Here is a 26,683-nt window from a genome sequence, read left to right on the forward strand (position 1 = left end):
TAGCCCATTACTGCTAAACATGAAGTGCATGCTCATAAAACATAAAAGATAATTTCTCATTAGACGTTTGACGCCCCTGTGCTGAGCTTTCCCAGTGCGACACGCCTCTCCTCTCCTCTCCTCTGACTCTCTCCATCACTGTCGCATCGTGACAGCTGAGCACATCAGCGCCGGGTCTCTGGCTGGACGACGTCGGATCACGGTTCCCCGGTTCCCCGGTGGATCTCACTCTCTCTCTGTCTGGAGGCCAGCAGGTCCCGGTGCTGCGGGTGATGGCAGACAGGCTCCTGCTAAATGTGCTGGAGAGATGTAAATTACCAGAGTGCAGCTGTCAGCGTGTGTGTGTGTGTGTGTGTGTGTGTGTGTGTGTGTGTGTGTGCGCCAGCAGGGTCTGCTTCTGTCTGCGTATCTGCCCGCTGTGTGCTTACTTTTCTGTGCCGAAACCTCCTGCTCTGCAATTGTGCTGCTCGTCCGGCCCATTTTTCTCTCTGCCTTCCTCTTCTTCTGTTCATTCTCTCCACTTTCTTTCCACTCTTTCACGCGTCTGCTGGCGTTCCCCGTGTTTCTGATCGCTGTGGTCTCGCCCGTCTCTGTCATCCATCATAAACATATCTTCAGCTGTTAGAGTCGCTGTTGTTTCAGAATGTGTTTGTCAAGTGGGTGAGAGTGCTGTTGTTTTATATTTAGATAATATGAGTAAAGATATACGAGTAAACTTACACAACAGTCTACACACTTGTACAAAGGTTATTTGATTGTCTCAGAATAATTTCACTGTTACATCTTAGATTTTTAGAACCTTAGATTTTAGAACCTTTGATTTTTTAGAACCTTAGATTTTAGAACCTTATATTTTTAGAATCTTAGACTTTTAGAACTTTTGATTCTTAGAACCTTAGATTTTAGAACATTACATTAATAGAACCTTAGATTTTTAGAACCTTAGATTTTAGAACCTTTGATTTTTTAGAACCTTAGATTTTAAGAACCTTAGATTTTTAGAACCTTAGATTTTAGAACCTTAGATTTTTTAGAACCTTAAATTTTAAGAACCTTAGATTTTTAGAACCTTAGATTTTAGAATCTTAGATTTTTAGAACTTTTGATTCTTAGAACCAGAACATTAGATTTTAGAATCTTAGATTTTAAGAACCTTAGATTTTTAGAACCTTAGATTTTAGAATCTTAGATTTGAACTTTTGATTCTTAGAACCTTAGATTTTAGAACATTAGATTTTAGAATCTTAGATTTTAGAACATTAGATTTTTAGGAACCTTAGATTTTAGAACATTAGATTAATAGAACCTTAGATTTTTAGAACCTTAGATTTTAGAACCTTTGATTTTTTTAGAACCTTCGATTTTAGAATCGTAGATTTTTAGAACTTTTGATTCTTAGAACCTTAGATTTTAGAACCTTATAATTTTAGAATCTTAGATTTTAAGAACCTTAGATTTTTAGAACCTTCGATTTTAGAATCTTAGATTTTTAGAACTTTTGATTCTTAGAATCTTAGATTTTAGAACATTAGATTTTTAGGAACCTTAGATTTTAGAACATTAGATTAATAGAACCTTAGATTTTAGAATCTTAGATTTTTAGAACCTACAGATCGTCCTTATCTAGTTATTTAGTCTAATAAACTTGGCATAATGTAATAATAATGTTTGAACAATTGAATTTATTTGCATAGGATAAAAGCATCTACTAAATGCATAAATGTAAATGATTGTCTTCACGTCATTTCCAGGAGTGCTTGAGTTTATATCAGTCATATCTGGGGCTGTTTACAAGAGACCAGCATTTACACTGAATATAGTCACTTGTTTTGAGAGGTTAGTGACTCAGACAGTCTCTTCCTCTCTAATTGACCAATTCTTGACCAGAATAACCTGAAAAGTGAAAAATAACCCTGAAAAGATCTGGTGTGCGTGTGTAATTTTTCATGCACATATTGGGATTTATAGAAAATAAATTTGGCATAAATACGTGTGCACCATCTGCACTGGTTTACTGTGTGAGTGGAGTAGTGAAGTACACTATGATTTAGTTCATATCTCATAGGATCTTGTAGGCTACCGTTAAACACACTTACTGTAGTATCACATGGATGTGAATATGCGTATGGAAGTTAAATGCAGATTAGGGATGTGCCCGAAGCCAAACACTATGTATATGGAAAGGAAATGACGGCCCTAAAGGGACATGGTGATGGAAAAAAAAATATTTCAATGCTTTTGCGTTCTCTCGCAATTATAATTGGGTAATCATATTTAGTGCCGATCCTGACCACACCTTTTACAAGATAAGATATTTATCAATGACGCTCAGAATGCATTATTCATTTTCCGTGCCTTTACGAATTCGGATTTAAGCTTCAAGCACATCTCTAATGCAGATCATGTTATGCATAGTAAAATAAGCTCTATAAATGTTTATTTTGGGGTTGGGGATGCATATGTACGCACGTCTTCCACAGACTGGGATTTCTAAAGGCAATTCTGTATTGGTTTTACCATGCATATGGCTTTATAAATCTGAAAACATTTGTGCTTACGGAAAATCTGCCTTTTGTGCATACGCACACTTTTAGGAGGAAATGTACACAAGGATTTATATACGAGACTCCAGATGTTATGCTGAAAAGCTTGCAAGATTTTTAGTATTGCTATGCTGCAATTTCATTTGCTGAAAATGACCTTTAAACATGCTTCAGTCTCATTTGACTGCATAATCACGACTTACTTTGACAACAGACTTCTTACATTAGAACATGTGCATTGTATATGCTCAAACCATTAATCTTCCGGTTTCTCTCACGCAGAGTATCAATGCGAAACTTTTCTGGTAATGTGGACAGGATTTGACGACATCGGCTGCTTAGTTAGGGTTTAAAAGACACTTAATATACAGTCAAACCAATGTATTCAGACACCTTCAACATTTCTCACATTATCACAGTTTATTCGCTATCGTTTAGAAAATGGTAATAAATATGAGCAGAACTCAGTTGATATTTGACTTGTTTTGTCCGTCCTTCTGTTAGACTGTATCACACATGAATTATGTCGAATATCTGTCAGCTGTTAAATTTAACTACACAATTAGATAATACCAGTTTAGCTCAACCAATCACCAAGCAATGCTTCATTGTGTTCAGTCTGTGTGTAAAAAGAGCATTAGCAATTAAAGAAAACACACTTCAGCAAAACATGATCAGCTCAAAGTGTCCGAATCATTTTTGGTCACAAATGTCACTGGTAGTCACTGTATGAAGAACATTTGAGTATAATGTCACAGTTTACTTTATTTTGCTCTCCTCACTTACATAAATTAACTATAGTGTCCTGATCACACACTAGTAAAAAAAAAAAAAATCATAAATTAAATCTGGTGTCTGAATCATTTTTGCTTTGACTGTATTTACTAATGCTATAGAATTGACTGCACTGACACTATCAAATGAGAACAAAACTTAAACTCAGCGTTGTCTGTATGTCACTCGTCACAAAAGCTGATGTTTTCACAGTCCCTCATAGCGCAGGACACAATCCCACAACAATAACGTCATTCTGTCGGAACTCATGCGAGCATCTGTACGGCTCGCTGGAATTTTTTCGCTCCTGTTTGTTTGTTTTCTTTGCACTATCCCAGTAAACTAATCCATGGAGCGCTTGTTTACCGGAACGAAAAGGGGGGGAAAGAATCTACAACACAAAAAGCAGCGGAGGGGGAAAAACTTCCCACAGTGTCTCTATGGTAATCAGCAGGTGCCTGTGGCCGGCGAGAAGAAGTGAAGCCTTTCTTACGAGCGTGAGAAAGAGTGTCCGACCCCTCTCCTCCTCCCCCCGCGCCTCCGTTCACCCCTTTTCTCTTGTACGGTGGCAAAACCCACCCCAGCGGCAACAGTGGTGTCTGCCAAACGCTCCCTCTGATCCAGCTGCAATGAAAAACGGGACCAACAAAAGACGGGAAGAAAAGGAGAAAGGCAGAAGAAGATGGAGAAGCTGCGGAAGAGTTTATGCTCCTGGTTGGCAGTGCCAGGATGCTCGGGCAGAAATTAACTTTATTTATCTGGAGGGGGAATATTTGCCTCCCAGATTTGATTTAAAGGGGCGTTTGTTACTAATATAAAGGCAAATTCATATTCTACTCATATAAAAACACAGTTTATGCCAAATTCGTAAATGTGAAGACAATAGAGAGCTGCTGTGACTTGTTTGCGGAAGTATTTTCCCCTTGCAATATTTTAGTGCTTTTTTTAATTTTATTTTTGTGATTTTTAATTTTAGTGTGATTTATTTTTTAATTTCAATTTTTTTAATGCACAAGAAACCATTTCATACTATCAAAGCACATTAAATCCTTCACTAGATATGCAAAGTAAAGATAATTTTGAAATATTTAATGTTTTATTTTAGGCCTGTCTAGCCCAAAGTTAAAGTGTTTTGTGTCGCTTATATGGGAAACATTTTGACACCTATGGTGGGTGAATTGAGAAAATATATGCATAAATAATATATAGCATTTAAGAATGTAAAATGTGTTCCTTGAAATGCAATGCAAGTCGCTTTGGATAAAAGCGTCTGCCAAAATGCATAAATGTTAAATGTAAATATAGAAATTTAAATAAATATGCATATATGCATACGTATATATGCAGAATGTTATATGTATGTGTGTGTATATATATATGTATGTATGTGTGTGTTTATATATGTATGCAATGGATGTATGCATTTATGTATGTGTGTATAAATATACATATATATATATGCACACACACACATACACACACACATTGGCTGGCTGGCCACTGATACATTGCAATTGTTTTTTAAATGTTTGTATACTTAGCAAAATCAGTTGTGAATATTACACAGCAGATATAAAGATGCCTGTAGGTTTTACATATCTGCTGTAGAGCATGTTTGTCACTGTCGGTGGCCTTTTAGCCCTGAGAGCCGGTTAGGGACGACCCGCTGCTGGACCTCTGGCTCATTGATATGCAGAGGACGGGCTCGTCCGGCACAGCTGCAGGATACCCGCTCACAGGGGCTCCAGGGGGAGAGGGGGAGGCCCAGGAAAAACCAACAAAAGAGCCCCCCCATTCCCGGTTTTCAGAGATTTAATTCCCTAAATCCTGAAGCTCTCCTCCTCTCCTTCCTTAAACGCCTCCTTTCTCCTCTCACACACAGCCTGTCACCCGCGTTTCCCATCCTCTCGCTCGCCCTGAGCCATGAATGCAGCGGCAGTGGGACGTGTCGGGAAGTGGCAGGGAGTGTCGGGAAGTGGCAAGGAGTGTCAGGAAGTCTTGGGAAGTGTCAGAAAGTCTCAGGAAGTGTCAGGGAGTGTCAGGAAGCGGCAGGAAGTGGCAGGGAGTATCAGGAAGTGTCGGGGATTGTCAGAAAGTCACAGGAAGTCCCAGGGAGTGGCAGGAAGTCCCAGGGAGTGGCAGGAAGTGTCGGGAAGTGGCAGGTGGGGTCTGGAAGTGGCAGGAAGTGTCGGGAGTGGCAGGAAGTGGCAGGGACTGTCAGGAAGTGTCGGGGAGTGGCAGGATCTCTTCCCATTCGATGCGGATGCAGTGCCGGCGCTCTCACACACTTTCTTTTTATTTGACCTTTCACTTTTCTTTTCTTCCTCTTGTTTTGCTCCCTTTCTCACTTTTGCTTTAATTTACTCGGTTTTTATGGTCTTTCGCAATCTTCTCTGTTCCTTTTTGGTAGAATACTGCAGAAAGTTAAATATTTCATCTTTAATTTTATATATATATATATATGTGTGTGTGTGTGTGTGTGTGTGTGTGTGTGTGTGTGTTTGCGTGCACGTGTGTGTGTATATATAATAGTACAGTGTTAAATATTATATATTTGATAGTTTTTATTTTTATAGTTATATATTTAGAATATTAATTATGTATATGTATGTATTTATAAATATTTATTTAATATATATGTGTATATACAGTATATATATATATTTAATTAAATATATTTATAATTCTTTATATACAATATATTATGTTATGAATATTACTGATTAATATTTATAAATCTATATATTTATAAATATGTATTTGTAAACATTATACATATATATATCTCAATTGTAAAAAAACAAGTCTATATTATATTATGTATTAATATATACTGTATATATATAATTTAATAATGTTATACTACATACAGTATATTAAATAATATGAATATAGTATTTTTTCATGTATATATAAATTGCATATGTGTTATATTTATATTATATATCAATTATTAATATTAATTGTGTATATATATATATATATATATATATATATATATATATATATATATATATATATATATATATATATATATATATATATAAAATGTAATGTAAATTATAAAAAGAAGCACACACACACACAAATAGATGTATATATAATATTTATGTTATTCATTAATTACTAATGTTAATGTTTGTATGTAATGTAAATGGAAATCTGTCTTTCTGTCTCGTGTTCACAGATATGAGATATGTGAGTATTTCTGAGATGTTTGACAATGGTCTGTTTCTCCAGAGTCTAATTTGTTTAGATGCTCTCTGTTTACAGAAACACACACACGTCTGTAGTAACATAAGTCTGAAACAGGTGATGTGTGTGACAACACAAATAAATGCAAAACTACATGAACAGCTGTCTCACTGTCCCTGGTTTACCTCTGCGTCAGAGTTCTGAGCCGAAAACAAGAGCAGCGTGTCAGAAAAGTAGAAGTGTTGAGTTAGAGAAAGAGGAAGGAACGCAGCGACAGGAAAAGGTTAGATGAGAAAGTGACTCATGAAGAGAGGAAGGTGAAAGAGATGAGGAGCCGGTCAGACGGATGTGGTGGTCGTGTTCGGTGTCACATGACATTGTGTGTGTGGGTGTGTGTGTGTGATAGAATATGGAACACTGGATGTTGAACACCACAATGCTTTTATAGCGGTTTTCATATATATATACAGTTGTCCTTGAAAGTTTGTGAACCCTTTGAAGAATCTGTCAAAAGTTTAACAAAGTAAGAGGGATCATACAAAATGCATGTTATTTTTTTATTTAGCACTAAGATATTTTACATAAAAGATGTTTACATATAGACAAAAAAATGGCTGAATTTATAAAAAATAACCCTGATTACAAGTTTACATACCCTTGATTCTTAATACTGTGTGTCGTTCCCTGGATGATCCATTGTTTTGTGATGGTTGTTCTTGAGTCCCTTGTTTGTCCTGATCAGTTAAACTGCACAATGTTCCTCAGAAAAATCCTCCAGGTCCCAAGAATTCTTCAGTTTTCCAGCATCTTTTGCATATTTGAACCCTTTAGCAATTGTATGATTTTGAGATCCATCTTTTCACACTGAGCGACTTGAACACAACTATTAAAAAAGGTTCAAACATTCACTGATGCTCCAGAAGGAAAGGAGTCCCTCAAAGGTCCTCTAAAGATAGATCTCAGTGTATTATTTATGGTGTGATACGCTAAATAAGAAACTAACACTGCCAGTAGGTGGCGGTAAATGTCTAAATGAGTAAGTCATTGAATCATTCATTCATTCAAACGGTTGATTCATTCAGGAATGAGGTAAATGGCTCTCTTTATGAATGAATCATTGAATCATTGGTTCACCTGATTGATTCACTCAAAACGAGGATTCATTGAGAAACTAAACATCACTGTGTGTTCCTCGGCAAAATTGAGACATTAACAAAACAACATGGTGTCTAATATATATAAAAAATTAACTCCTTATTTATTGAAATGTTGTATTGTATATTATCATTATCACATTTTAACTGCTTAACTGCTTAACTATATCATATCATATAAATATGAGACGAAAACCCTTCTCTTTTCCTCTAATATCTTGAAGTTTAGTGCCATTATAACTGTATTCTATAAGCTTCATCATGCAGAAAGATGTTGCCCTGATTCATGTTCATCACAAATCCACTGTATGAAATGTAAGATGATCGACGTTAGTCTGGGGCGGGTGCGTTAAATCATTTTATTTGCGTATTTTCCTCCTAACTAATTAATTAAATGAACATGTTAAATCGACAGCCCTAGTTGTAATATCTAGATTCATTGAACTGAGCTTATTTTTATATAATTAAAACATGGATTTTCTGTAATCGATATGCACTGTGGAAACCGCTGTACACTTGAATTTTTAGATTTTAGTTACATTGAGGTACAAGGATAAACTGTTTGACCAAAATACAGGAACTTGTTAAAGGCCATGACAACTAAAACATTGTGTAACATCAAACTTCTCTTTAGTGATCAGTTCTGGTGAAGAAGTGTTTGTTTATGGATGGTGTAAATCATCACGTGTGCGTCTGTGTTTTGCACACTATTGAAGGCTGTTTTCAGGGGTGTAACGATCCCTAATGTCACGATTCGACACATATCATGATACTGAACTCACCATACCATATTATTGCGATACTCCAAGACATTTGAAAAAAGGTTAACAAAAAATGAACTGTTGATTAAAATGCTAAATTTAATATTACACTGTGTGAGACTTGGTGCTGAAACCCAAAGCACAGGACAATAGAGACACCAGAATAACAATATTCATGATTCTGAAGCTGAAAATACAGAATTATTTTACACGAATATGCTGGAACTCTTTCACTGACTAGATATATTTATAATAATATAGGCCACTTTTTACTGGTAACATCAGACATTTGGCATTATCATTCCCCCATTGCATTATTATACATTATATTCAACATTATATATAGTAGTTTAATGTAGTACTGACACTAAAACTCTGAAAACTTGAATTTTTTCTCACACAGTAATTTTTATTTTGGGTGAACGATACATATTGTTGCATTTTTGTATTGTGACGCGATATATTGTTACACCCCTACAGTTTTTGCATTGGTTTGGTGTGCATGTGATCCTCAGCATGTTGTGCCCGTCATCAAATGGGTGGCAGTGAATGACCGGCGTGCGTCAGAGATTCTGGCATGAAAACCCTGGACGCTGTGTGTCCCTGTGGTGGATTAATCTCACACCCTACACAATTACAACTTTGGCATCATAACTACAAACACATCTGTCAGTGCCCGTCAGGCCTGCGTTGTAAAGCACCTTCCCGTTTAAACAAGAGCCGTCTGTCCGTCTGAGACACTTACACGTTAGCAAACCCGCTGCGATAGATGCATTGCTCATGAATAAATGATGAAACTGAAACTGTGTTTCTTTAAAAGGTCCCGATGTCACGCTGATTAACATGTGTCGTGAAGTACGGTGTTCTGAATGGTGGACATACTGTCCCAGGACTCACTTGGCATAGAGACAGATAGACAGACGGGTAGACAGGCGTCCGGCCAGATCTGGTCTGGGTATCTTTTGAATGGATGTGGTTGGGAAAGGGTCACGTCTGATCTTGGTCTAGTGCTTTTGAGATCACACAAACCAGATACAAGAATCTGTACTCGTAAATTATATCATTACCTTGAAGTCTCCCTGTAGTCAATCATTTTATCCCTTAACCCTCTGGAGTCTGAGGTGTTTTCTGGGCCCTGGAGGTGTTCTGACATGCTCTGACATTTGTGCTTTTTTCAGTTATTTATAAACATGTTAATGGCAAAGGTGTAAATTCACTCTATATAGCACAAACAGGGCTACCAAAATATGTGATCACCATGCATGTATATTTTTTTATTTTTAAGAGAATAATGCTTATGCGTGGTTATTGAAAAAATAAAAAATGAAAGTTGCTGAAAGAAGACCTCAAAACTCATAATAAATATGCATGAATAAGACTTTTGAGAAATGGATGTTCTTCCTTCGAGTTCTGGCTTCAAAATTATGTGAAAATAGTCTTGCTTTATCGTTCAAATAAAACCATACATTGATTTAAATTGATGTAAAACAGGTTTTGCTTGGAAAGCCATTATGCGAGTGGGCGTGAACGAGGAGTGGTTTACACCTTGGAATACAAAATGTCCCACCCATTATGCATAATGACTCTGCAAAATTAGCCATTCATTCAGGTGTGACTCTGACTGACTGAGCCACAATGCAAGGACAAAAAATTAGAAGACTTATATTGACCATTTAAGATTTTGCTTACATCTATCTTGTAAATATGTTTTGCTATTTTATTAAAAAGGTTACAATTACAACAATAATTAAAATTTCAACAATATTTCAAGTGTACTCTTTCTTTGTAAAAAAAAAAAAGATTATAGGCCTACATTTTATGCCTATCTATGTATTCATTAGTTTGAATATAGCCAAAATTGGAACAGCTAACATCTTAGTTGATGACTTTATTTTATATATATATAAAAATTGCTAAACAAAAGCTTATTTGATATATATATTCAGTATATTCTACAGTAAAAACTGTACTCAAATCTAGTCAACAAAATGTTGTCTTTCATATTTCGCCTGACTGTAACGTTGTTTTTATGAAATATTAGGGCATATAAATGTTAATTTGCAGTTTAATACGTATTGCTTATACAAATAGCCTACATTTTATTTCAACATATTTCAGTCGATTTTTACTCATCTCAGTATAGTAATACAGTTTGCTAAAACATCATCATTCATTCACACACGCGATTTAAATTTAAACTGTCTTTTTGTGAGCTGTGGTAAACAGCGCGCATCTCTGCCGTTCATTCATCAAAAACAGAAACCCGATTCACGTGAGAAGAAAAAAAAAACTTACAGTATTCCTCAGCTCGCTCCTCGATATACCCGCACTTCTGAGGTACTTTTTTCATCAAAAGCTTATGTGGCAGTATATTCTACAGTAAAAACTGTACTCAAATCTAGTCAACAAAATGTTGTCTTTCATATTTCGCCTGACTGTAACGTTGTTTTTATGAAATATTAGGGCATATAAAATTGCAGTTTAATACGTATTGCTTATACAAATAGCCTACATTTTATTTCAACATATTTCAGTCGATTTTTACTCATAGTAATACAGTTTGCTAAAACATCCTCATTCATTCACACACGCGATTTAAATTTAAACTGTCTTTTTGCGAGCTGTGGTAAACAGCGCGCATCTCTGCCGTTCATTCATCAAAAACAGAAACCCGATTCACGTGAGAAGAAAAAAAAAACTTACAGTATTCCTCAGCTCGCTCCTCGATATACCCGCACTTCTGAGGTACTTTTTTCATTATTGTTATTGCTCACAGCGCTGCTGAGACGGTGTTAAAGTAATGATCTGAATAAACTGATATGTGGGCGTTCACAGGTTTGCTTGGATTGCCTCATTCATTTGCGTTTGAATAGTGCACGCTCTCCGTAGGCGGAGTCACATTACATTTGAATTAGCTCTAATTAGGTCGACTGGAATCGCTCTCTTTTAATACAGATTTCACAAAATGAGAATATTTGTTTTTTATATAAATTACTTCATTTAAGAGAAGAGAATTCAAGCTTCATGCCTGTGTGTCTGAATGCCTGTTTGACTGAGTATTCGCTGAGTTATTGTTCATTTTCGGACGCGTTTCAGAATGGACGATACTGGCAGATAAAAGGCAGAAATCGCATCACGTATATTTTTCTTTATTTGGCAAAAAGCACAACACTTTGTTTTTATTGTGAGTATACACAAAAATAATACACATTTAACAGAATCGATTGATGTACAAAACAAGCCTAAAAGATAAAAATTAATATTTTTATTTTATTATTTTTTTGCACTCATACGGAAAAAAAACGAGCCTATCGCGCCGGCGCGATAGCCGACCTCAGGGGGTTAAAGCAACAGCAAAGCACTTTTCCTCTTCGGTCCCCCTACAGGTTGGAAGCGGAATTGTCCATTACCGCTGTCGTAAATAATTTAGCCAATCGCAGCCTACCGTCGCACGCACGCTCGCTGTTTATCCAGCAAATAAACAAAAGATTTGGAATGAATGATGTCCACAGACAAGGTAGAGTATGTTGCATGATTTTATGAAAATATGATGTATTGTGACATCAGAAACGAAGAAAAACAAAATAATGACTATTGTAACGCTTGCCGTAAAGCAAGTCAAATTTGTAGTTTCTTATGTCTCACTCGAACTACAGAAACGCTACCTGATCTGACAATCTTACATAGTGCGGTTATAGCAGATATAGGGACGCAAAGCGAATGCAGAAGTGCCATTCACCCTGTTACGAGTTTATGAACCACTGAAACGATTTTGGAAACATTATTTTAAGGTAAAAAATAATCTTTAGTGTTGCTTTAAAACTCATCTTTGATGAAAAATGTCTTCATGCCTTAAAGCTAGCTTAGATGTACTTAGACCTAGCTTGAATGTAACTCGACACCCTTGCCTCATTTAGTATTCGCGGTTCTATAAATATGCAAATGAGCCCCGCCTCCACTCACTCACTCAGCTCAGAGATCCACTGGTTGACGATCACACGTTGATCTGATTGGTTAGAAGGTAGTTTGTGACGTCAGAAACACCAGCGATTTCAAAGCGTGTTTTTGAGACTGTCTTTGGTTCACTGCAGTTTTAAGGAGGAAATACTCAGCAATGCTGTCGACTTATGAATTTACACACGGTTTGACTTAAAGCAGATTAAAAACACCACATAGACACATAAACAACATTAAAAGCTGGATTTTCACCACAGGGGGACTTTAATTATATTTATTTAATGATATTTATACACTACTGTTCATAAGTTTGGAGTTAGATTTAGTTGTAAGTGTCTTTTCACCAAGGCTGCGTTTATTTGATTAAAAAAAAACTATTATTATAATTTAAAATTATAGGAGATGTGAAAAATTGCTATTTTTGCTTATAATTGGTCTTTTTAGATTCGGTGCGTCATACCAAGTCGAACAATGCCCAATTTTCCCATGTCAGCCATTTTGGACATTGACCATTTTGATTTGTCGTAAATGCTCTATTTTACGAATGCATTGGCGTAGTAGAGTTACAAAATTCATTATGTGATAGTACTCAAAAGGTATTGTGGTCAAAAACTATAATGAAATCTCAGAAAACACTAATAGCTTTTGATTAGTCTAGCCTAATGTCTAGAAAGATTACTTTGATGGAATAAAGTTATGGATTTTATGTCGATGGACAAAACTCTTTTCGTTTACCGCATCAACGAATTAGATGGCATGATGCCAAGCTGCATCTGAGACTGTATCTCTGCAAGGCTTTGGCATATTGACACCAAAATTGGTGCGTGTCATTGCTATCCAACACTGACCACACCACGCAAATTTGGTGTCAGCGCCACCTTCTGGTCAAAAGTAACAAGCAATTATGTCTCATCTAAAGTGATTGTATTTAAGGTTTTTTTTGTGGAATAGACTGATCAAAAGAACAGCATTTCTTTGAAATAGAATATTTTATAACATTATAAATGTCTTTTACTGTCACTTTCAATAAATTTAATGTGTCCTTGCTGAATAAAAGAAATAATTTATTTAAAAAAAAAATTTGCACTGAGCCCAAACTTTGAACGGTAGTGTATATTTACATTTACTCATTTTTCAAATTCTTATCACTTGAAAAAGAGGAATACAGTAAGTGATTCATCAAACACCAGACGAAGTACTTCCTATAGGAAGTGTGTTTTTGATTGCCAAAACCTCTTAGCCTGCAGAACAAGTTTGAGCGAGATGCCGTCACATCTTGCCACGATGAAAAATGGCAACAGCCGTAATAACATATTGGGCATCTGGTGTGAATGAGAGTCTTAAGTACACAGGGCTCAAGGACAGATGTTCCCGCGGCTGTGGGCTTTGCTCTTCCTCCTCCCCAGTTGTTGGGAATCAGGTGGACTCATTTGTAATGCTTTAGGTTTATTGAAGTGCTGAAGCTCCGCAGAGGTGTTGTGCTGCTCTAGTTTAAGAGCCAGCTCCTATTGGATGCATTATGCGGTTTGGTAGTTTATCTTTTGTTGCTAGACTGTTCTAGATTGTCTTATTTGACCAGGGATTCACACACTTTTTTTGTCTGCTGAACCCTCGTGAGCTAAAATATGTACTCGCTTGTTCATGGTTCTCTCGTTAATGGTTAATGGTCACGTGACATGCACACAAAAATATTTTATCTTTTTTAGTACGTGATTTATTTTGATTGCTTTTTTGGGGGGATTTATTTATTTTAATTTAACATTTTTGGACTATTTTATTGAAAAAAAATATTTATTATAGTTTTACATTTATATGATTTAATTTAATTTCAGTAAGTATTTTATTTTGATTGCTTTTATTTGGAAATTGTGGATTTATTTATTTAATCCTACATTCTTATGATTTTAATCATTTTTTAGTGAGTGTTGTATTTCGACTGTTTTATTTTAGAAATATAATTTATTATACTTTTATATTAAAGGAGAACTCCGGTCAATTTTAACATTGAGCTCATTTTTTTGTACATTTGGAGTGCTGTCAATACAGAGAACAACGACAAAAATCGGTGTTGCCTACACCGAGTTATTCTATTTTTAAAATTTGCACCCTGTTGACTTCAATGGGGCAATGTTTAAACCTGCTTTTAGCCTCTTAACATCCTTGATGTGTCATTACAAGTGCACAGAAAATGTGAGTGATTCCTTCTGAGTGAACACGAGTGAATCTGACTCACAATCTGTAAAAGTAGTCGATTGCCGAGTTCACGTGCATAGGTTTAGTTACCAATGATCACGCGCGTGAACTCGGCAATCGACTACTTTGGACTTCAACCGAAAAACAGGATGTAAACACAGGTATTTGCGCTGGCTCAAATAACATCATTTTTATACATATCTTTTACATCTACTGCAGTCAGATCCACTCGTGTTCACTCAGAAGGAATCAATGTGAGCTCAATGTTAAAATTGACCGGAGTTCTCCTTTAATATGATTTAATTAATTTTAGTAAGTATCTTATTTTGATATATTTATTTATTTAATCTTACATTCTTATGATTTTAATAATTTTTAGTGAGTGTTGTAATTTGGTATTATTGAACCTTTAAAATGTTTATAATATAAATAATTTTTAGTAAGTGTTTTTAATTTGATTGCTTTTATTTTGAAACTATTAAAATCTTTTATTCCGATGATTTTAATTTTTTTTTAAATAATTATCAGATTTATTATAATTTTACATTCTCATAATTTAATAAATTTTTGTAAGTGTATTATTTTAAATTTTTGTATTTGGAAATAGTTTATTTCAGTTTTAAATGATTAAATCAATACTTTTTAGTGTCACATTCTGACATTTTTATTTTTTAAATATCATTTTACATGTATATAATACAATTTTTAGTAGGTGTTTAATTGAATTTATGGTTTTATTTCAACAAAGGGACAAGTTGAAATTGCTTGAGCATCATAAAAGGGCTATTCTTCTAATAAAGATGTGATATGATGAACTTTCCATGAAACGGCTGTGAAATGCTCATGTTTGGAAGCAGGATTATGAGTTTAACTGATAAATGCATGTGTAGTTGCTCTGTTCTGGGCCAATCGCTGCTCCTCTGGCCTGTCACAGCTGAAATGAGCCAAAAAGCGTCTGAATATCAGCGAGACAGACGTTTGCCGTGACACATCCACACTTTAGTGACGGAGGAAATGGGCCAATTAAGGACAGCTTGCTCAGACCCTGCATGGGGTTAATATTCAACTCCCGTAATTAAAAATAAATTACACTTTTCCTGGATAACTATTCAAACTGTCTCTGTGTTTTTGACGTGCCACAGACTCCACGGCTGCGTGTCTCTCTCCGTTTTGTTTTTTTCTTTTCCAATTCCGCAACATCTGGTGCAGTGATTTCTGCACGTTCCTCAGCACAAATTGATTTTGGATGCAGAAAACGGCAGCAGTTTTTGTGTGCGCTTTCTCTTTGGAAACTGAGGTGTTTTGTGTCATGCTGTTGTTTTAAGTTCAAACAGGGTTTTAAATTTAAATTTTTAAATTTAAATTTAGATGCATGCTTTCACTATGCCTTTAAAATAGTTTCCTAAAGGCTTAGCTTTCCGTTCAGTAAATGATCTTAACCCTGTAAATCCCTATATACAGTATGTGATACATTAGGCTTTATTGCTCACATAATCTGAAATAATTATGGGGAATATGGAGGTCGATTTATTCAGAGCACAAACTGAGCAATAATATGTTATCTGGTCCAGATGCTGATATTTATATGGTCGGCGCTCAATATCTACCAATAATATGTCTTATGATCAAAATAGTTTTATGATCAAAGCTCTGTAGTTTTAAAACATATAGTGCAATGCAATACAATGATGATTGAGAGATGATCATATTTGATTCTCATTATTTTCCTATTAAATGATGTCTGGTTAATTATGTAACATGCTTCAGTCTAGTTGAAATATTACTAACAAAATCAAAGTTATTCTTACTTTTACTTGATAAAAATCTAATTTGACAGCAGAAAGACATGTGAAGCACGAGCTGAAGGACGTTTGTACAGTTACACTACAGGACTTTTAATTGCTATAAAAATATAAACTCTCAGTCAGACACAGAAGGACTGGAGGAGATTGAGTGTTGAGATCATGTTGATCATTTATTAATTTATGTGTCAAATCTGAAACAATATAAGGGGTTAATATGACTTCATCATCAGGCATTGGCCGTATATGCATTCCTGAGTATTTATAATGCTTTCTATTGTCTTCTGTCTCTTCAGGAGAGTACATAAAGACGTGGAGGCCGCGGTATTTCTTGCTGAAGAATGACGGTACGTTTACGGGTTATAAGGAGCGACCGCAGGACGCCGATCAGCTGGAGACGCCGTTAAACAACTTCTCAGTGGCTCGTGAGTCTCTCGTCCACACCTTACCTTATCACACCAGTCTTTAACAGAGCCTGAGATGGGGACGCATGTGTGGAAACGCACTAGTTATTTCTGTTTCTATATTGCTATGTGAACAACAACAATAAATAGGGGTAATATGGGACTATTTTATGATATGCATTATGTAGGATTCCACCATTGTCACATCATCTTATCACATTGCATGCTTACTTGAGTGCAGTTATTTTGCATTTCTTTAAACAAAATTGTGTGTAAAACAAGTCTTAATTTTTGACAGACCAGACAGAGATGATAGAAAATTGCATGGAGTATAATTTCAGGTTAATTTGCAACATTATACATAGTTTTTTGCACCTTCTTAGTGTTTATTTGTGTACAATCAGTTGCACATTTTTAAAAACATTTTACCAAACTTTTGTGTAAAAAAGTTAATTATTAATGTTTAAAATGATAATTTCAACATTCTAAGTATTTTTTTGCACATTTTAAGTGTTTATTTTTGTAAAAATCTTTTTGTTTTTTTTACAAAGATCTTTAAAATAGTATTTAATATAATTTTTAGGTTAATTTGCAACATACGTAATATTTGGCACCTTCTTTATTTTGTAGTTTATAAAAGTATTTATTTTGTTAAAGTTTCACAGACAAAACAGAAATGTTTAAAATGGCATTTAATATAATTTCAGGTTTATTTGCTTTTAAAAAAAGTCATTTTTTAATTCTCCTAAGTAGGTTTTATTTGTAAATAAGAATTGTTTGACGCATTTTGATTTTTTTTTACAAAATTTTGTGTATAAAAAGTCTTATTTTTTGACTGACAAAACAGATGTGTTTAAAATTGCATCTAAAATAATTTCAGGTTATTTTTTGGACATTATAAGTAATTTTTTACCCCTTCTCAGTATGTATTTTGGTAAAAATCGATTGACAGATTTAGCATTTTAAAGATTTAGCAAAAAAAAAACAGAGATGTTTAAAATTGAATTTAATATAAGTTCAGGTTTATTTGCACGGTTATTTTTGCAACTTTTTTATTTTGTTACCTCGATTGACACATTATGTTTGATAAATGGCACTGAAAAAGCAATGAACACAATGGATTATTTGGATATTAGACTAATGTTGCGTAAAACTTTCAAAACATCTTCAATTGACGCAAACGATCATCCAAAACTATATTCCGTGCATGCTTAATCTAACATATTTTTACAAAGATATTTAAAATAGTATTTAATATAATTTTTAGGTTAATTTGCAACATAAGTAATTTTTTGCACCTTCTAAGTATTTATTTTTGTTAAAGTTTCACAGACAAAACAGAAATGTTTAAAATAGCACTTAATATAATTTCAGGTTTATTTGCAAATATTATAAGCCATTTTTTAATTCTCCTACGTATGTTTTTTTTTTTTTGTAAATAAGAATTGTTTGACACATTTAGATATTTTAACAAAATTTTGTGTAAAAAAAAAGTCTTAATTTCTGACAGACTAAACAAATATGTTTAAAATTGCATCTAAAATAATTTCAGGTTAATTTGCAACATTATAAGTAAATTTTTACCCCTTCTCATTATGTATTTTGGTAAAAATTGATTGACAGATTTAGCTTTTTTTTTTACATTTTGTGTAAAAAAAAAAGTCTTAATTTTTGACAGACAAAACGGAGATGTTTAAAATTGCATTTAATATAAGTTCAAGATTAAAAGTATTTTTTTTTGCACCTTTTTTATTTTGTTACCTCGATTGACACATTATGTTTGATAAATGGCACTGAAAAAGCAATGAACACAATGTATTATTTGGATATTAGACTAATGTTGCGTAAAACTTTCAAAACATCGCAAACGATCCTCCAAAACTATATTCCGTGCATGCGTAATCTAACACATCATGCATGAGTGGACGTGATTTTATTCTTCTGCTCGTTCGATGCGAGGTCACGCGAGCTTCCATCTGACCTCCATCAACACACACAGTTTTATGTTTCCTCGAGGGACGTGCAGAACATATTAAGCATATTTCGGGCCTCTTCTGGAGTCATACCTCAGCAGAATTTTCCCAACAAGCCCCGCCATCCCTGAGAAAACTGTTGAAATGATTGAACAGACTAATTAGACAGCCATAATGTTTGTTCAAGAGAACGCTTCCTCGCTGACACTTGTGAAATATAGTGGTTATTAAGTGTCTGATCCTCATTATTTATCTCTCCGCTGATGGAGGCTGTGGATGAAGCCCGGTTGGATCTCAGTGGTGGTCTCGTCCCGATCCTCCATCTCCACGACAGGTCTCTTACGTGACACATGTCTCCTCCACGCTCTCTCCTCGACATATGTTTGTGGGAAAGCGCTGGCAGAGTCACTGCTGGATATTGTGCTTTGTCGCGCTGAAACCAGAAGTTTTACTCTTTGAGTGAGCATTTTTGAGGGCAGAGAACACAGACACAGCTTATTTCGGCTTCTCTCGGAAAAAGACGTGAGTTTGAGGTTTTAACAACTGATGACATTCCTGTTTTCCTCAGACGCAGTTGCGCATTCATAGTTTGCATTGCAGAAGCATCCGTGTGGGAAAGGAAAACACGACCAGGTTATATTGACATCAGATTGTCATCATTGCGGTTTGACAACCATTTTTTAGATGTAAAACTTCATTTCTGACATTGCATCACCACTGTAAGCAAGTGTTACGAGTAAGCAACATTATTACACACAATATTAGTGTCGATTATCATGCAAAATGACAGAATATGAGGATATGTGCGCATTTTTCACTGTTTTAGATGGACGTCTTTGGCCGGTGCGTCACGTCTCGTGTTTTTTTTACACCGTACGCCATGAGCTTTGCGTTTTTAAGATGCCATGTCAAGTTAAATATAGTTTTAAAAGTAAAAAAATATATAAAAATGACAGAAACATAGAACAAAATGACAAAAGCGTTTCATTGTTTGCATTGCAGAAGCATCTGTGTGGGAAAGGAAAACACGACCAGGTTATATTGACATCAGATTGTCGTCATTGCGGTTTGACAACCATTTTTTAGACGTAAAACTTCATTTCTGACATTGCATCACCATTGTGAGCAAGTGTTATGAGTAAGCAACATTATTACACACAATATTAGTGTCGATTATCATGCAAAATGACAGAAAATGAGGATATGTGCGCATTTTTCACTGTTTTAGATGGGCGTCTTTGGCCGGTGTGTCACGTCTCGTGTTTTTTTGTACGCCAAGAGCTTTACATTTTTAAGATGCCATGTCAAGTTAAATATAGTTTTAAAAGTAAAAAAAATGACAAAAACATAGAACAAAATGACAAAAACACAGAACAACATGACAAAAGCGTTTCATAGTTTGCATTGCTGAAGCATCCGTGTGGGAAAGGAAAACCCGACCAGGTTATATTGACATCAGATTGTCGTCATTGCGGTTTGACAACCATTTTTTAGACGTAAAACTTCATTTCTAACATTGCATCACCACTGTGAGCAAGTGTTATGAGTAAACAACATTATTACACACAATATTAGTGTCAATTATTATGCAAAATGACAGAATATGTGCGCATTTTTCACTGTTTTAGATGGACGTCTTTGACCGGTGCGTCACGTCTCGTGTTTTTTTTTTACACCATACGCCATGAGCTTTGCTTTTTTAAGATGCCATGTCAAGTTAAATATAAAATATTTAATATAAAATATAAAATAAATATAAAATGACAACTATTTTTTAGATGTAAAACTTCATTTCTGACATTGCATCACCACTGTGAGTATCTGCTAAGAGCAGAGGTGTAAAGACAGTGAAAGTCCTGCCATATGTTTATTCCACCCATGAATTCATCAGCTGATTTCACTCATTAGTTCTCCTGGCTGAAAAACTGCTAATTAGCAAATGCAGGTGATTTGAGGAACAAAATACTGAGGACTTTTACTTTCTGAACCTGGACTTTACACCTCAGGTTAAGAGTAAAAAACATTATCACACACAATATTAGTGTTGATTATTATGTAAAGTGACAGAAAATGTGAAAATTTAAGATGGACGTCTTTGGCCGTTCGTCACGCCTCGCTGTGTTTTTTTTTTATGCCATGAGCTTTACATTACATTTACATTTATGCATTTGGCAGACTCTTTTATCCAAAGCGACTTCCATTGCATTTCAAGGCACACATTTTACATTCTTATCAGTTCTTGCTTTCCCTGGGAATCGAACCCATGACCTTGGCATTACAAGTGCCAACGCTCTACAGTTTGAGCTTTTTAAAACTAAATATAGTTTAAAAAATTCAAAATAGAAATTGTTTAATGCTTCTAGAAAAAACATGTAGTTTTTAAACGATGGGTGGGTCTAGTGACATTTTGCTCGACCCCAAATGAATTGTAAATCTGTAAACGCAGCCCTAACGTGAATGCTAAAATCTCCAACAATCAATGCTTTATCGACGTCCTGTTTTCTGAGGAACATTATAAATATCTCTATAAATTGTTGCGACACCGCCGCCACGACCAATCAGACGAGGCTCGTGTTTATAACAGTAGTCTGATGGACTCATTCAGACCGAAATAATCATTTGCTTTAAGCCAGGTTTCGCAAAATATCTTTAGTTTTCAACAAACCCTCCGTGTGTTTCGCTCTGTCTGACGGGCGAGCTGAAAGGTTTTTCTTCTGCATGCTGTCAATAGGAGAAGATTTCGTTTCCTAAAGCCTTTAAAGTGGAATCAGATGTTGAACGTTGTGTAAAGTTTGTGTCTGAGTGTGTGCAGCGCGAGTGTGTGCACCTGTCCTGCTCCCTACTGAGTGTGTGTAATGCAGTGCTGCAGAAACACACAGATAAAGATAAATGATTGCAACGGTCATTTCTCTCCCTGTCCGTGTCTCTGGTGTGGTTTTCCCGGGATGTGTCCAGAGTGTCAGCTGATGAAGACGGAGCGGCCCAAACCCAACACATTCATCATACGCTGTCTGCAGTGGACCACTGTCATTGAGCGCACCTTCCATGTGGAGACGCCCGAGGAACGGTCAGACACACTCACACACACACACACACACACACACACACACACACACACACACACCCCTGTATATGTGACCCTCGACGACAAAATCAGTCACATGGTTCATTTTTTTTGCAATTGAGAATTATACATAATATGAAAGCTGAATAAATAATCTTTCCATTGATGTATGGTTTGTTAGGATAGGACAATATTTGTCTGAGACACAACTATTGTAAATCTGGAATCTGAGGGTGCAAAAAAATCTAAACATTGAGAAAATCTCCTTTAAAGTTGTTCATTTATGATCACGATTGTGCTGCATTCACTCACAGAAATACATGTTTTATATATTTACGGTAGGAAATTTACAAAATATCTTCATGGAACATGATCTTCATTTAATATCCTAATGATTTTTGGCATAAAAGAAAAATTTATGATTTTGACCCATACAATGTATTGTTGGATATTGCCACAAATAAACCCGTGTGACTCGCGAAACACACGGAGGGTTTGTTGAAAACTAAAGATATTTTGCGAAACCTGGCTTAAAGCAATGAGTCCATCACGTATAATGTAAATCATCTGTTTTCTATGTGAATATATAGTAAAGTGTAATTTATTCCTGTGATCAAAGCTGAATTTTCAGCATCATTACTCCAGTCTTCAGTGTCACATGATCCTTCAGAAATCACTCTAATATGATGATTTGATGATCAAGAAATATTTATGATTATTATCAGTGTTAAAACAGTTTTTTACATTTATATTTCAGGATTCTTTGATGAATAGAAAGATCAAAAGAACAGCATTTATCTGAAATAGAAGATTTTGTAACATTAAACTCTACCGTTCAAAAGTTTGGGGTCAGTAAGAATTTTTTACAATTTTTTGGGGGAAATAAATCAATACTTTCATTCGTCAAGGATTAATTCAATTGATCACAAGTTACAGTAAAGTATGGAAGCTTGTTTCCGCCACAGAATAAAACATTTTAAGAGATAATTGCGACTTTTTATCTCACAATTGCAAGTTTACATCTCGCAATTCTGACTTTTTTTCTCGCAATTGCGACTTTATATCTCGCAATTCTGAGAAATAAAGTCAGAATTGCGAGATGTAAACTCGCAATTGTGAGATAAAAAGTCGCAATTATCATTTAATTTTTTTTATTTTGTGGCGGAAACAAGCTTCCATAGTAAAGACATTTATAATGTTACAAAATATTCTATTTCAGATAAATGCTGTTCTTTTGAACTCTCTATTCATCAAAGAATCCTGAAAAAAAATGTAAAAAAACTGTTTTTCACACTGATAATAATCATAAATGTTTCTTGATCTTCAAATCCTCATATTAGAGTGATTTCTGAAGGATCATGTAACCACTGCCTGCTGGAGTAATGATGCTGAAAATTCAGCTTTGATCACAGGAATAAATTACATTTTAAAATATATTAAAATAGAAAACAGTTATAACAGTTGTAATAATATTTAACAATATTACAGATTTTTTTCCCATATAAATGCAGCCTTGGTGAGCAGAAGAGACTTCTTTTAAAAACATAAAAAATCTTACCATTCCAAAACTTTTGACTGGTAGTGTATAAGCTACTTCACAGGCCATTTGTCAGAAGAACCAACAATAATTGTAATGCAAAAATCATAAAAGAAGAAGAGTTGTTCTGCATGTTGCCTGTTGTTGCAGGGAGGAATGGACCAAAGCCATCCAGACTGTGGCGGAGCGTCTGCAGAAGCAGGAGGAGGAGATGGACACGCACATGGAGACCAAACCTCCACACAAAGTGGTACTTTTGCTTATTAAATATTAAGGTTGAGAAAATATAAATGTAACTTAAAGAGATAGTCCACGCCAAAATGAAAGAGTTTCGTAGCTCATATTATGATTCATGCACATCTCTCTCTTTTTTTTTTTTAAACACTTGATCTAGTATTGCACACTGAAGTTAACAAGTGCAACAATTTTTTTAAATTATGAAATTAATTGTATTTTAAATTGTAAATGTATTTTAGTTCACTGATATATCTTTCATGATACTTATCAATATTCACGATTTATTTCTATGACACAGAAAAATATATTTAAAAAACTATTTTGTTTAAAAATATATATATATATATAATTAAAAATAAAAATATAAAAAACATATTGTTTATTATTTAGGACAATAAGCGCAACTTTTTTGAAATATAAATTTTATGCACTATAATTTAGTTCACTAATATTTTTTCTATATCTTTCATGATACTTATTAATATTCACGTCTAAAATGTGCCCCATTTATTTCTATTTTGAATTATAAAATATTAGAAAAAAACGTAATATTGTTTAACATTTTTTATTTTTTATTAAAATAATAAAAATAATAAAAGATTTTTTAAGACAATAAGTGCAATGTATTTTTTTAAATATGAAATTAATAAAATATATATTAATTCAATAATATTTTTTTCTTTATCTTGCATGATACTTATTACTTATTTTTTTACATAATATATGTGTGTGTACTGTGCATAATTGTTTTGTATAAATACACACACACATGCATGTATATATTTAAGATTTTTTATTTATATATATATAATACAAATTCTGTATATATATATATATATATATATACACAGTATATATTATAAGGAAATATTTCTTAAATATATATATGCATGTGTGTGTATTTATATATACAAAATAATTATGCATAGTACACACACATATATTATGTAAACACAAACTTTTATTTTGGATGCGATTAATCGTTTCACAGCCCTTCTTAAAGCATATTAAAAACACCACATAGACATTTAAACAACATTAAAAGCTGTATTTTCCCCACAGGGGGACTTTAAATGACCAAAGACTAAAATAGGGTTAACGTGTTTTAAACTTAAACGCTTAATGTGTCCAAATTGATTTGTCTTAAGCAAAAGAACCTCATTAGTTTGTATATGAAATGTCAGCATGAGTACCGTTGTGCACTTGCTCTGTATCCAACATCAGTTCCCACGCTCACATTTCTGGCATCCGTGGCATTTGCAGCAGTTCAAAGGTCAAACACAGATCCGTCCCATCAGTGTCGTGTCAGTATTTTTGAGTGTAACTCGTGCAGGTGTTTGTCTGCTGACAGCTGGTGTGTGTGTTTCAGACTATGCATGACTTTGAATACCTCAAACTCCTGGGAAAAGGCACTTTTGGGAAGGTGATTCTGGTGAAGGAAAAAGCAACGGGAAAATATTACGCCATGAAGATCCTCAAGAAAGAAGTGATTGTGGCCAAAGTGAGTAACAGCTGGAAAAATATAACACAACTGAGAAATATTTGACTTCTGAGTGTGTTTGCTTGAGTGTGTGAGCTAATTCTGACAAAGCCTCCTTTAGTTAGTCTCTGTAAAAAAATATTGTTGGTTTAACTTAAAATAAGTAAGTAACCTGGTTGCCTTCAAATTTTATGTTCAGTGAAATCAAAAAAATTAGTTAATACAATGAAGGAGATTGGTTTATTCAACAGAAACTCGAAATATTATGTTATCTGAACCACATAAATGACGACAAAAGAAAAAATGTTGTGATAAATCATGAAAATAATATTTTACAGTGCATTTATAAAGTAAATAAAAATGCTGAAAGTGTTCTGTCAGGCTTAGGCTGTTAGTTTGGTTATTTAAACCAGAGCTGCCATTGACCGCGAGACTCACGTGATTGAGACTTTCCACACACTCTCGCGCCACACATCCATTTTCTCACGCACAGACAAATCGCGAAGCAAAGACGACACGGAGATCGACAGACTAGACAGAGCAGGTTACTTATGATATAAAAAAAATCTCAGCTCTCAGATTTTGTCAATTTTATTACGAAATTCAAACAATAAATACCGTTTTGGCGCTTGTAAATGTTACGTGACAGATCTCTAGCGGCACGTGACCCGATCATCTCTACTAGCTAATAGTAAATAAACACGAATGAACAATGTTGAAAGATACAGTACAACTTACCGAAATGTACATTCCTTATACATAATATCGACCAATCAGTGTTTTTCAATCCGCGGAAAGGAGTCAATAAAACAGCTGGAGAACAATTACGTCACATTTACCTCAGGAAAGCTATTTAATGACTATAATATGGGCTATAGCACGGCTATACTCAAAAAAAGAGTATTTTGCTTAATATGTGTACTATATTACATATTTATTATATTTTTACTTATATCATTAAATAAAGTTGTTGTTGTTTTAAAAAATGCATTATTTAATTTAAATTATTTTTAACCTTAAATAATACTACCAGCTGATAGGGCTATCTGTATGTTTACAGTATTAGGTGAGATTTTTTTTTCTTGAGAAAAATTGACGCCTATCTTGTACGGTAAAAAACAGTAGCTTACCAGAATTTGTAGCATATAAACATTGTAACGTTGTCACTAAACCTAATAAAATTCAGTTTAGTTACTAAAATGTTTTGACAATCACAATACTATGGAAGCTTGTTTCCGCCACTGAATAATAAATAAATAAATAATAATAATTGTGACTTTTTATCTCACAATTCTGACTTTTTTTCTCACAATTGCGATATATCAAGTCAGAATTGTGAGAAATAAAGTCGCAATTCTGAGAAATAAAGTCGCAATTGCGAGATATAAAGTCACAATTCTGAGAAATAAAGTCGCAATTGCGAGATATAAAGTCGCAATTCTGAGATATAAAGTCACAATTCTGAGAAATAAAGTCGCAATTGCGAGATATAAAGTCACAATTCTGAGATATAAAGTCACAATTCTGAGAAATAAAGTCGCAATTGCGAGATATGAAGTCGCAATTCTGAGAGATAAAGTCACAATTCTGAGAAATAAAGTCGCAATTG

At 34.5% G+C, this 26,683-nt stretch overlaps 1 protein-coding gene across 1 annotated transcript in view; it reads left to right on the top strand.

Moving 5' to 3' along the window:
• Positions 1–26,683, top strand: part of akt1 (v-akt murine thymoma viral oncogene homolog 1) — a 65,374-nt gene that overhangs the window by 20,634 nt on the left and 18,057 nt on the right. Inside the window, exons 3-6 of the mRNA XM_081347394.1 lie at positions 16,676–16,804; positions 21,712–21,823; positions 23,508–23,607; positions 24,964–25,095. Of these exons, the coding sequence (XP_081203520.1) occupies positions 16,676–16,804; positions 21,712–21,823; positions 23,508–23,607; positions 24,964–25,095 (473 nt within the window). The remainder of the gene's footprint in view (positions 1–16,675; positions 16,805–21,711; positions 21,824–23,507; positions 23,608–24,963; positions 25,096–26,683) is intronic.

This window comes from Scardinius erythrophthalmus (genome assembly GCF_964197995.2).
Source record: "Scardinius erythrophthalmus genome assembly, chromosome: 19".
Lineage (NCBI taxonomy): Eukaryota > Metazoa > Chordata > Actinopteri > Cypriniformes > Leuciscidae > Scardinius > Scardinius erythrophthalmus.